We start from the raw sequence: 13764 nt of genomic DNA on the forward strand, positions 1-13764 counted from the left end.
AAACAACACAACTGCATTTTAAAAACCTGCTATTCTCACCAAAGAAAAGTAAAATAACAAATCATGAATAAACACTTCTTTTCATCTCTTCTAATATTTTAACCTTGCTTCTTTCATTCAAGACCTTTAGAACAGAAAAAAGCACTTAAAACAAATCCCTTTTAAACAAACATGCAAACAAACTGAAAACAAATTTATAGGAGTTAAATTCACAAACTTGAATTTTAAATTTATTTCAGAAGATATTTTCAGTGCATTTAAAAATTTAAATGGCATCACACCAAAAGCCCCCACTAAAATAAAAACTTTTTTCCAAGGGATAACAAGATATTGAAGAAATTAAACTTGTAAGATCTCTTTCATCCGAGTTCTTGGGAAACACATTTGTGGAGTTAAAAATTTTCTGAATGCTAAAATTCTTCTCAAAAAGCATCACAATTAAGTTGAAAATCTCATGATCCAAGAAAAATAGTTTTTAAGGAACTATAATTACTCTGATCAACTTTACAATCTCTCACATCTTACTATCCATTAGACTTTGTCATTCCTTTTTTTGGATAGCATTTGTCTTCCATCCCCTTTGGTCAAAAAGAAATTCCTATAAATACTGGTACCTATCATCTACATCCAATTCAACTTGAACCTCCCTCAGGTTATTAACTCACCTCTAAAGGAATTTGAAGCCAATAAATCAGATGAACAACTAATTCCAAAAGCCTTAAGAAACAAAATGTATTCTAATATATTCCAATGTTATAGATTTCAATATAGGTAAATGTGTAAAAAACTTAAGCATTCAATACTTACCTGAAGGGCTTAGAAGAAAGTTCTAATATCAGCATCTGGACTAGGCTTTCAACTTACCCTAATCAAATGGTTAAAGTAAGTAAAATAAATTGATTACAAGCAGGGCATCAAGACTATTAAGTGCAAGATGATATTACAGGGTTTTTCTCTCTTCTATTAGACTTCCATCATCATAAAACTGCTCCCATAAAGTCACCAGTAGGAAAGAAATCTACCTCCAGGCCTCCAATACTTCCTCTTCTCACCACCACCCTTGAGTACTTGATGTTTCTTGTGCAGTAGTTTTCATAAATATTAGAATATTCAAGAATAAATGTTTTATTTTTATTTACTTTCATTGTATACAAATGAAGCATGACTTTTCACTTATCTGGTTATACATGATGCAGAGTCATACCATTCATGCAATCACACGTTCACAAGGTAACAATGTCCATCTCATTCCACCATCTTTCCCACCCCCTACCCTCTCACTACTCTGCCCATTCCAAGGTTCCTTCATTCTTCCCTTGCCCCCCTCCATTATGGATCAGCGTCCACATATTATAATATTAAGGAATAAATTTTAATGAATACAAATCAAAGGAAATGAAGGAACATTAACTCTCATTCAAACCTTCTTTTAATCTGTTTCCAATTATATTAACTTTTCCCATGATTCTGTTTAAAAAAGATGAACACAAGATCTGTGTGTCAAAGACTTTATTCATGAATCTATAATGGAACTCAAAATAGCAAAGAACTTGAAAATTTTTCACATCAGTATTTATCAACCAAATACATCAGAGAATACTTCTATTTTTCATATAACAAAAAATACCTAAAAATGCACATGTGAGAATATAAATACTGTCTAGTTTGTGGAACTTCAAGGTAATGAAGAATTGCTTAAAGCAGTTTGCCAGAAAAGTTCATTATACCATTAAATACACATAATTCAAAAGAATCAAATGTAACTGGTGAAATAACCATTTCATGGCTAATCTTTTTGTAAAGTGCTATTTTCATACTAAAAAAAGAAACTAGTAAAGATATTAAAAATTAAGACTTCATTCAGAAAGAATAAAAATTTTTCTTCAGTACTATGTTCATAACATGTATATATTTCCAATATTTAAGACTATAAATGTTTACCTTAAAATTTAATAAAAACCTTTTCATTCACTGATAATTTTCTGGAAGTTAAAAATTACTACTACATTATTAAAGGAAGCTTTTCATGATACAGGAGTATACTAGACAGAATTATCCATTCTTTTTAACATGATCTTTGGTTTGAAGCTGCCTTATTATTTTTATTAGTTGCATGGTTGGAGTAAAATATTTATAAATAGCACATAGTTTCACTTGAAACATAAAAGACAATCCAGTCAATGGTCTAAAGGCAATGAATGGCATATACCAAGAAATCTGGCACAGTGAGTTTCCCTGAAATCTGTAACTGGCAAGAGCTAAAGGAAGTCCTGTTGCTAAGGAGTGATTCTTCCTTCGACTGCTATCAACTCATTAATATCATTAGTCAATGAGTAGTTAGTTGGAAAAAGCACTGAGCGAAGGCACAGAGGTGCAGATCTTAAGTAGATAAATAAGATCAAATCAACTGCATGTGTAAGCATAGCATATCCTCTCCAAATACACACACTCTCATGGTAAGAGGCTGAATACCATCCCTGAATAGATTCTGCCAAGGAAGAGCTCTATGCCTATGGATGCATATATCCTAGAGATCAGAACTAGCTGATGGTTTTCTAGAATTAAAACCTTGGATGATGCAAAAGTTGGCCTTTCCCCAAATTGAAAGATTAAATTGACATAGCAAACAGATGCAATAAGACTGGAAAGTATGTCACAAAATTGAATCTCGGAAAGGACATGTTCAATTTCATAAATGAAGGCTGCTGCTGATTTTGTCTCTCTCTCCTTGAATAATCAAATGTAAATGCCTTTTGGCAATGGCAGCATTTAAATCCCACAAAAAATCAAGCAGTGCCCCATTAAGGAGCACTTCCATTGGCACAAACTGTAAAACCTGCTGGGGTGCATCAGAGTTAAGCAAAGTACTCAACGATTCATTCACATTCTGCAGATACTGCAAAACTGGATTTGGAAGATTCTGATAACCAACACATAGGAGCACTGCACAGGTTTGCAGGGGCTCAGAGGATGTGGGACAAGAAAATGTGATGAATCTAAAACAACTGTGGAGTACAAAGATCAAGCCAGCCATAAATCTTGTTAAGCAAGAAAGTACAGGCAAAATCATCATATCCCCAGCATGAAGCTGCTGTAATGATTGTAGAAGGCAGTCTAAAAACAAATGCTGGTACGCTGGGTCTCCATCATGAAGCAAGGAACAGTTAAAAGTCATGAGTTCAGCTGATTCCAGGAATCGAACTTCCACTGGTATGTGCATTTTGACATCACAGAGTGTTGGTACACCAACAAGCAGGCACTTTATCTGGCTGCTGGGTTCTAAAACCTGCTCATCCTGAAGGCACTTAGTAAGGCTAAACAACTCAGAAAATATAAGTTCTTGTGAAAAAATGTGACAAGAACAATAATATTGCTGTTTTGGCCTAAACCTGGAATCCAAATTTAAAGCTTCCCCTAAGGACTTTTCAATTGCTTCATTAAGAGTCTTTAAAATTTCACCATCACAGAATGGAGAACACTTTACTTTTGGCAGTTTCTTTCCTTCTAAAACATGCCATAAGTGACACTCAAGATTGGAAGCTGTTCCTTCTAAAAGAGAATTTTGCCCAGGATGATATACAGCATGTTCTTCAGCCCAACTATTAAAGTATCCTTTGGCTATTTTATCTTTCCATGAAAGGGTTTCTAGCATCTTTCTTTCATTATAGGTTTTAAAATATCTGTTCCTCTGCCCAAACCATTTTGTATTTGTACTACAACCAATGTTAGATTTTTTTACTAGCCAGTTATTTCTGGAAAGAGGCTTCACTTGAAATTTTTGCATGAAATATTGTACAGCACAATCCCTTAAATTATTTAGCTTTGCCTGTTCCTCTTCTCCCATGTACTCAAACAGACGTATATTCTCAGAAATTGTCTCAAGCTGATACTTATGAAAGAATGCACAACATTCTTCATGTCTTTTAAGAAATGATTCAGGAATCACATTATGGGGAAAGAGTGCTTTCCTGGTCATTTCAGTTCCAAAATTCAGCACCATCTTAGATAACAGAGGATAGATAGCTTCTCTTCCCTTATAGTGGAGACACACCACATAGACTTCTGAGTTGCCTGCCTTGCTAGTAGCAGGTTTGAAAACATGGACTTGGTCAAAGGAACAGTTCAGCAGGTACATCAGGTTTATGGAACAATGTTCAAACAAAGTAAACATCTTCAGAACAAAAGAGCCACCATTTCCAAGAGTGGTCAGAGCAGTGACAACTTCACAGTAATGTAAAGAAGAGACTAACGCTTCTTGTTCACCTGGGTTTCCTTGGCAATCAAAACTCCCATCTGCAGTGATCAAATGAATGGTTGCCATGCTGCTTACGAAATTCTGAAGTCCAGTCAGATATTTCAGGGTCATGATATCACCAGTGTTATCTGGACCAAAGTACCACCAATGCAAGGTATTTGCAATGAGCCGGTCATCCATAATCATCATAAGATTATCATTTGCTTCATGGTATGGATTCAGGGTATTAGCCACCCAACTCCAATCACAAGGGAACCGATGGGATTTTAAGTAGTGGTTGAGACTAGCTATAAAAGCTCCAGGGGCTTCACAAAGGTGTAGAGAATTCAGTTTTCCATTCTGAAAAGCTTCCTGTGGAATCAGTGGAAAGCTGCACAAAATCTCATGGAATTTACACCATGCTTGAGTGCAAAGTTCAGCATTCACAGATTTTCTTACATGAGAAATGATTTTTCCTGCTTTATTAGTGAAAGCAGTGTGCTCATGCCACTCATCCAGTTTCTTATCACTCAGGAGGTTTTTTACTTCATTTAGGGAGTTCTTCAAATCAAGAAATGCATTTAATTCTGCATGGTCACAGGTGAAAATCTCACTGGGATCTGGTAACTGCCATTCATTATTAACTGGCTTGCAATAAGAAAAGTTCTTGGCAAAGAGTTCAAAAATGTCAGCAAGAACATCTGGGCTGAATGTCTCAGGACTTGCTAACTGCTGAACTGGTGGCTTTCTGCACTTACTCATTTTCAAATCAAATCTAGGAAGAGAAAACACAAAATTAAATTAATCAGATTTATTAGCAAGTAAAATTTCATCAGTAGTAAATCTGATCACACCTATAACAAACCCCATAAAATGCAAAGGCTAGTGTCAGCACATACTATTATACAACAAAGCAATAAGGAATAAAGAATAAAGGCTTTGTCGGATGCAGTGGCACACACCTGTAATCCCAGTGGCTCGGAAAACTGAGACAGAAGAATTGCAAGTTCAAAGCTAGCCTCAGCAAAAGTGAGGTGCTAAGTAACTCAGAGAGAGCCTGTCTCTATAGAAAATAGGGCTGGGGATGTGGCTTAGTGGTCAGGTTTCCCTGAGTTCAATCCCCAATACCAAAAAAAGAAGGGGAAGAAGAAGAAAGGCTTTGCTATCCAATAGACCAGAGTTCGAATTCCTGCTCTGTTACTTACAGCTTAATAAGTGGCCTGGAAAAAGTACTTCACATCTTGGGATTCAGATTCTTATCAAAAAAATTGACTTATCATTGTTTAGAAGAAAATAAAGCACACTGGCATGTAAAAAGAATATAGCAAAGAATATTTATCAGTGAATGACAGCACTTATTATCATAATAAGCTATCTAGCTTCTCCCCAGAGTTCTCTACCCATGGTTGTGACATTACCCACAAGGCCTCAAACACACACACACATCCATGAACATGACTTCTGATAAGTTCTAACAAGTGACATTAGATTTTGTTAGTTCCCATTATACTTTACCTCCTCCTAAGAAGTGATGCTGAATGTGAATCTGGTACTGGTCCCACTATCAAGCCTATATGCCATCACCAACTACTATTGCTGAATATATCCTCTGCCAGATTTCAGTGACACATGCACTTTGGTGGTACCAATCATTTCTACAGGTCACCAACAAAAACTCATTGCTCTAGTTCAGATATGAAATGTCCCACCAAAGCCCATGTGTTACAGGCTTCTTTCCCAGCCATGCTGCTACTGGAATGTGGTGGAACCTTAAAGAACTGGGGCCATGTGGAAGGAAGTTAGGTTATTAGGGCATGCCCTTGAAGGGGCTATTGGAATCCCAGCCCCTTCCTCTCCTTTTTGCATCCTGGGTACAAAGTATAAAGTTCTTTTTCTCCATGTACTCCCAGCCATGATATTCTGCCTCACCACAGGTCCAAAGGCAATGGGCCAATGGTCTATTTCCAGAAACCTCTGAAACTATGAGCCAAAACAAACCTTTCTTATTTATAAAGCTGTTTATGTCAGGTATCTTGCCACAGCACGCTAACTACATACTATTCATACTGATTGTAAACTAGGTTGTACTTGAATGGTTAGTCTCCTTCTGCTTCATGTTGAAATTGACCAATACCCTCTTTGACATGTCTCTATAAACTACACATTACTGCCTATCATATGATCAGACAGCTCCACACTTACATTATAAAATTTCATTATCTCTTCTTGCCACTTAAAACCTCACATACTTCATTAGTAGAATTTGAAATCATCAAATTTCAATTTTTAAAATATCCTTACTGAATATAATTACAGTCACTCTACAGCCTGTGTTATAACACCAAGGAGCCAAAACCATCTGTCCCTGGGGAAGGAAAAGGATATAAGAGAAAGAGGCATGGTTTAATGGTAGTGTTGGAAAGGTTCTAAATTCTAACAGATAGGGCAATGAGTATTATATGGCACCTGTCAGTACAAATTAACAGGTGTGTTAGTTCATGAACTCTGCACTTACTTAGCACATTCAGTGTATTCTACAACTGCTGTTTTTTAAATCTCAATTTGTTAGATGTAAAAAAAATTGACAACCAAATCATCATCCCAAAAGAGGCTGATGTTTAAGGATTACAATAGGAAATAAAGGTGAGCTGCCATAATAAATGCAATATCCAGTTGACTCCATTCTATTTGCTTTTGTATTGTTCTTTTATTATACTTTTTTATTCTTTTTCATTTGTTTTACAAATTCATCCATCAGTCTGTAAGTTCCTTAAAGAAAGGTACCTTCATAGTCATTTCTGTTTGCCACACTGTATTCACAAATTACATGGAAATAAAAGCTAATAAGTCACAAATACACACCAACATTTTTTCTTACCTTAGATCAAATGTGTTTATAATGTTAAACTGTATTTAGACAGTTTTCTGAAAGAAGGCATTTCTGCATTTACTAAAATCCTAAAGAGGGCAAATACAAGTTTATTACAACAAGCTCTTCTCTCTTAATTCACATAGTACTTACTGGCAAGTATAACCAAATGTATTCTATTTTGGAAAAAAGTCTCATTTTAGTCATTAACTTCACATACTAATTAACGGTTGTAATTAAGCTGTGAAATCTTACCTAAATTAAATAGGTAATTACTTTAATCTGAGAACAACTAACAGGTTTCAAACACCTCCACTGTTCTGCTATGCTTTATTGGTGTAGCCACCTAATTTTTATTAGTACTCCCCTAACTCATTCCACTCCAGCCACAAGTCTTCCTGCTGTTCAAAGACACCAGACACATCCCAAGACAAAACCTTTGCAGTGGCTGACCCCTCTAGCTGGAATGGTCTTCCCCAGATACCTGCACAGCTAATCCCCTTTACCTCCTTCCAGTATTTGTTTACGTGCAATTTTCTCTATGAAGGCTACCCTTGACATACTTATTTAAAACTGCATCTTGCATTCCCAATTTCCTTTACCTTACTTTCTTTTTCCATGGCACTCATTTTCTTCTAACTTATTTATCTTTACTGATTATTGTTTGTCCTCCTCGAATTAGAATATAAGCTCCACAGGTCAGGATCTTTGTTCTGCTTACTTATATGCCATCCCAAGAGATTAGAACAGTGCCAACTAGGACACAGTAAAGCAGCAACAAGTATTACTGAACAAATGGATGCATAACATACTTAGCATAAGAATCACTTCTCTAATCACGTTCTGAATACGAATCATAATAATGCATTTTTACTTCACTCCAGGACTTTTCATGCATGATCCCACCCCCAAAAAAACTGCGGTTTCCAGAGTGCATGGAAAAATTTTCCAGCATGTGATCCTCAATCCCTTTCATTAAGCACTTCATAGAGCTTTGTGGCATCACAATTCTGCTAGGTGGGTCTGTATTACCATTCTTATAATGCAGACTCGAGTAAGAAATTAAGTAGCTTCCTGCCCAAAGCCACAAAGGGGACACCTGCATGATTCGTGAGCCTAGTGAATCTAACTCTAACCCCACAGATCTCAACAGTTGTTACCTCTCCAATTAATACAAAGGAGTTTTACAAGTGTTTTCCTCCAACTCCTCTTGCCAGGAACTGTGAATACATAAGGGTGTACCCAGCGCTGACTTTGGGCCTGGGGCACCCAGGATCTCACCTCATGTGTCCCAAGCCCTCCCCAGGGGTCCCGCCCCTGCCTCGCCCACTGAAAGTCCAAGGAGGACCCAGGCTCAAAGGCCGGCCTGGATTACCTTCGCTCACGCCCACCTGGAACCCCAGGGTCCGAAGAGACTGCTCGTCACTCTCTGTCCTCATTTCAGGGAGCCATTCTCCACTTCCGCTCAGGCACTGCTTCCTGGGGTGGTCGCTCCTTTGGGACCGCACACCCTCAGTCGCTGGGCAGGAAGGCTGCGCGCCGGGACCCGCCCTCTAGGCACCCGGAGGCAGAACCCTCCTCCAGGCCGCGCCCCCGCCAAACGCAGGCCGAGGCCGGCTCGAGGGCCCTGACAGTCACGCTGCGCACGCGCCCTCTCGGCTAGGCTTGCGTCACGTGCGTAGATGATACGCACGCCGGGGACTTTGGCAGCACTGAGGCCCCGGTCCCCTAGGTTTCGTTTCTCTGGAAGGTACTGAACGGGAAAGGGCCAGCCTCCCACCCTGGAGCCGCTATGGCAACTGAAGCTGCGCGCGCAGGAGCGTCCTTTGGCCCCGCCCCTGAGGGAGTTTAGGAGTGGGATGGGGCGGGGCCGAATTGCCCAGGTCGCGCTGGCTCCGCCCACCTGACTGCTGGGTCCTAGGTTTTCTAGTGCGGTAATATGAGTTCCTAGTACAGAGCTTAATAAAACTGGAGCTCAAGAGACAACATGAGTTTAAAAACTAGGAAAACTGCTAGATAATCCTGTTATTATATGTTTGTGTGCATTTATAAGCCAATAAGGAAAAGATAAACCTCAGAAAAAAAAAAAAAATGTGCGAAGATTTGAATAGGAAGTCCCCAAAAATGGAAACAAATAGCCAGCAAAGACAAAGTTTTTCTAACTTATTATTAAAAATTAGAAATGAAAATAACAAATGCATTGAGAACTATACAGTTAGCAAAGATTTAAAAGACTGATAGTGGCCACTGTGGGTGAGAATATGGGGAAATAGGTTCATATATGTGGGTGGGAGTAAAAATTAGTATAACTTGACAGAAGGCAGACTTTAAAATAGGTGTGTACTTTAACACAAAACTTACCACTCCAAGCAGTTTGCCATTAGGAAAAATTCAACAACTGACACTCGATTTGGACAAAATGTTGATTTCAGCACTTTAATAACAACAACAAAAAAATGGTGACACTCTGCCTAAGGGAATTAATTTAATTATTTGTGGTATGTTTATATAACGTCCATGTGCATTATATGCAGCAATTATATGTGTCAAAAGTATTGCATGAAAATAGGACAGTATAGAAATGTGTGTAGATTTTGAACCATTTATGTAAATATATATTCATGCATTATAAATATAAAATGCACTTTTTATATAATACTTGCTAGCATGCAGAGGCCCTGGGTTCTAGCCTCAGCACTGATAAAAGAGAAACAGTGCTAGGTCATTTGGATATCAATATGGAAACAAATTTATTTAGACTCTTTCCTCACATCATAAACAAAAATACATTTCATTTGGATTGTCAATTTATATTTTAAAAGTCAAAGAATAAGAAAATATATGAGAACATGTTTGTGACCTTGAAGTAGACTAAAACTTTGTAACAGGACACAAAAAGCATTAACCATAAGGGGGAAATGTATAAATTGAACTATATTAAAACGTATAAATTGAACTATATTAAAATTAAGAATGTGTTATGAATGGCATCAATGTGAAAAGGAAACCTATAAGGTAGGAGAAGTTATATGCATATAGAGAGAGACATAGATATAGATATTTCAGAATATAGAACTTCCACAATTAAACAAGGACAAGATATCCCAATAGAAAAATAGACAATTCCAAAAGAGAATATCTAAGAGGCAAATAAATATGAAAAAGTGTTCAATTTCATTAATCTTTGGGGAAATGCAAACTGAAACCATAAAAAGATACCATTATCCATCCACAAGAATGGCTAAAATGAAAAAGACTGAAAACAGCTGTTGGAGAGAATGAACCAATGGAAAACTGAAAGAAAATGATCTTCCAAACTCACCGGATGGTTTGGCTACTGACTTCTTCCTTACATCCTTATCTTTTTCTTTGAATTTCAATTTTTTTTAGATACAGTGAAATGCTCACATCATAAGTGTTCTTCTATTCAACCACTTTTGCCAAAATGCCTAGTGAATATTTTAGGAAGTGCCATCGAGCTCCTTCCCAATTTCCCACTCTCAAGAACTAACTAGGAATACCTCCTTTCAAATTGGTAAGTTTAAGGGATCCTGCCGAGTAGCTGGTACTACAGATGCACACTACCACACCTGAACTACTAATCTATTCTCTATCACTACTAATCTATTGTCTATTCTAGAACCACCTACTAGAATAGGCAGAAAAGGTATAAAAGTTTATGCCTTTTTATTTTCAGCCCATTTCTATTCATTGTGATTTTTAAGAATATATCAAACCATGTTTCTTTATGTATCTGCAGTTTGTTCCTTTTTTTGCTAAGTGGTATGCCATTGTATGGATGGACTTTAACCATTCTCCTGTAGATGGATATCTAAGTTGTTTCCAGTTTGGTGATACTATGAATAAACCTGCTGTGAATATTCCACTGTAAGACTTTTTTGTAAGCATTTGTTTTCTTCTTGGGTAAATAACCTAGGTGTGAAGAGGCCAAGTAATTGAATAAATTAAAGTTTCTCAACCTCAACACTAATTGACACTTTGAGAATCACTGAAACAAACGTATGTGTAACTTTTTAAGAAATCCAGTTTTCCAAAATGATGACACTATTTTGCATCCCCAGCCACAATGAATTCTGATTGTTCAACTCGGGTGTTCATCAAAATAGAAATGAAGATATTGTTTTTATAAAATGAGATAATTTCATGATAAAAAATTAGATCTGGTTGTTCATCAAAATAGACAAGAAGACTAATGGAATAAATAGAGACAGACCCACAAACTTATAGTCAATCTGATACTGGACAAAGGTGCCAAAAATATATGTTGGAGAAGGGATAGCCTTTTTAACAAATGGTGCTGGGGAAATGTGGATATCCATATGTAGAAGAATGAAACTAGGCCCCTATCTCACCCTGTCCAAAAGTCAAGTCAAAGTGAACCAAAGACTTAGAAATTAAACCAGAAACCTTGCAACTGCTAGAAGAAAACATAGGGTCAACACTTCAACGTAATGATGTAGCACTAATTCCATAACAAGACACCCTAAAGCTCAAGAAATAAAAACCAAGAATCAGTAAGTGGAAAGGCATCAAATTAAAAAACTTCTGCGCAGCAAATGATTAAGAACATGAAGAGAGGGCCTATGGAAAGGGAGAAAATCTTCATCAGCTACTCCTCCAACAGAATTAATATCCAGAATATATGAAGAACTCAAAGAAATGCCAAAACAGCCCAGATAACCAATCATTAAATGGACAAAAGAACTAAACAGACATTTCTCAAAAGAAGAAATACAAATGACCAACATATACATGAAAAAAATGTTCAACTTTGCTTGCAATCAGGGGCACTGCAAACCAAAACTACTTTTGAGATGTCATATCACTCCTGTCAGAATGGCAATTATCAAGAGTACAAATAATTATAAATGCTGGTGAGGATGTGGGGGGAAAAGGTACACTCATACATTGTTGATGGGACTACAAATTAGTACAACCACTTTGGAAAGCAATATAAAGATTCCTCAAAAGAATAGGAATGACACCACCATATGACTCAGCTATCCCACTCCTTGCTACATATCCAGAAGAACTAAAATCAGCATTCTATAGTGATACAGGCACATTGGTGTTTACAGCAGTGCAATTCACAATAGCCAAGTTATAGAACCAGCCAAGGTGCTGGTTCATCATCAACAGATGAACAGATAAAGAAGACGTAGTATATTACATAATGGAGTTTTACTCAGTCATAAAGAATGAAACTGTGGCATTTTCAGTTAAATGGATGAAACTAGGTGATATCATGCTAAGCGAAATAAGCCACACTCAGAAAGTGAAGGCTCCAATGTTTTTCTCTCATATGTGGTAGCTACACCAATTAAGGGGAAGAGTGGGGGTGTCTCCCAGGAAATTAGAGGGAAGGTCAGTGGAGTAGAGGAAGGAGATTGAGGAGGAGAAAGGAGGGAGAAAATGCAAAATGAACTTGACAAAATTGCTCCATGTACAAGTATAAATATCCCACAGTGGATTCCACCTGTATGTATATCTATGAAGCACCAATTGAATATTTTTAGAAGGAAGACCAGTAGAGAAGAGGAAGGGGAATAGTGGAAGGGAGGAGGAAAGGGATCAGGAAGCATGGAGGATTGAATGGATCAAATTAAATTTCATGTATTATATGTCAGTGAACCCCACTGTTATGTATAACTATAATGCACTGATAAAAGAATAAAAACTAATTCTGGTTGTTTCACATTCTTGTCAACATCTGGCCTTGTGTATCTTTGTCATTTTAGCCATTAGTGTGAATCAGTTGCTTTCAAATGCACTTCTTAATAAATATTAATAAAAAGGTAAGTATGTGAATATTATTCTTTTGTGGGACTAAGGAGTAGGTAAAGGATACACAATGTCCTAAAATTGTTGTATTCCCCAAGGTTTATAAATACTATCACTAATATTCTCAACAGTTAAGCTTTTAGTGAGTCTACTCTGACTAAAATAATCACAACATTTAGTAGATATGTGTGCCAGGAACTGTACTTCTTTTTAAAATTTTAGTTACCTTCATTCATGAAGGATATATATGTATTGCCCCATTTTGTAAATAAAAACTAAGGATCAAGATGACTAAACAATGTACCAAAGTTCATCTAGTCAGTAGTAGACTTGGGTCTACATGATTCCAAGGCCCATCTATTATGCAGAGAACTCCTAGAAATTACTTTTAATAATTGAAAAAGCTTTATTGTTCATATTCATGGCCCAAAATGTGTATAGTTGACCAGTAGTATTTTCAAAAAAGAGATGAATTTTATTTTTTGTTCATAAAAGTAGGAGTGTAAGTTGTTGTAAAGTTTTTGGAAAAGATGAATGCATTAGTACCCAATACTTTAAAAAGTCAAAGAAAATAACCAAGCACTAAGAGATTTACAAATTCAGATGAACATACAGAGTTAGGTGAATGCATTACATATTTTAACAAACATTTTAATGAATATACCCTATTACTGCCTGGCAGTTAGCTACAAATTCTTGTGCTTAGCTGGCATGATGATGAGTAGGTAAACAGCATACAAGAATTAAAACAACTAGCTCCCAGCCTCTGCTCTGATTCTGTTTCTCTGTTAGCAACAAACTAAACTGCTTCTGCAGTTACCGACAATTAACTTGCTGAGTCTTTAGTTATATCCAGAGA

The 13764-nt window shown here is 36.9% G+C and overlaps 1 protein-coding gene across 2 annotated transcripts; it reads right to left on the bottom strand.

Moving 5' to 3' along the window:
• Nucleotides 1-1232: 1232 nt before the first annotated feature.
• CMTR2 (cap methyltransferase 2) lies at nucleotides 1233-8897 on the bottom strand. Of its 2 annotated transcripts, none has more exons than XM_079119250.1 (2): nucleotides 8495-8897; nucleotides 1233-5009 (listed from the first exon to the last, which is right to left on the bottom strand). In XM_079119250.1, the coding sequence occupies exon 2, from the start codon at nucleotides 4994-4996 to the stop codon at nucleotides 2690-2692; it is 2307 nt and encodes a 768-aa protein (XP_078975376.1). In that variant the 5' UTR covers nucleotides 4997-5009; nucleotides 8495-8897; the 3' UTR covers nucleotides 1233-2689. The 2 variants fall into 2 exon arrangements, with proteins under 2 accessions (XP_078975376.1, XP_078975375.1); XM_079119249.1 differs by having other exon boundaries at nucleotides 1235-5009; nucleotides 8479-8897.
• Between the last annotated feature and the right edge of the window lie 4867 nt (nucleotides 8898-13764).

This window comes from Sciurus vulgaris (assembly GCF_902686455.1).
Source record: "Sciurus vulgaris genome assembly, chromosome: 17".
Lineage (NCBI taxonomy): Eukaryota > Metazoa > Chordata > Mammalia > Rodentia > Sciuridae > Sciurus > Sciurus vulgaris.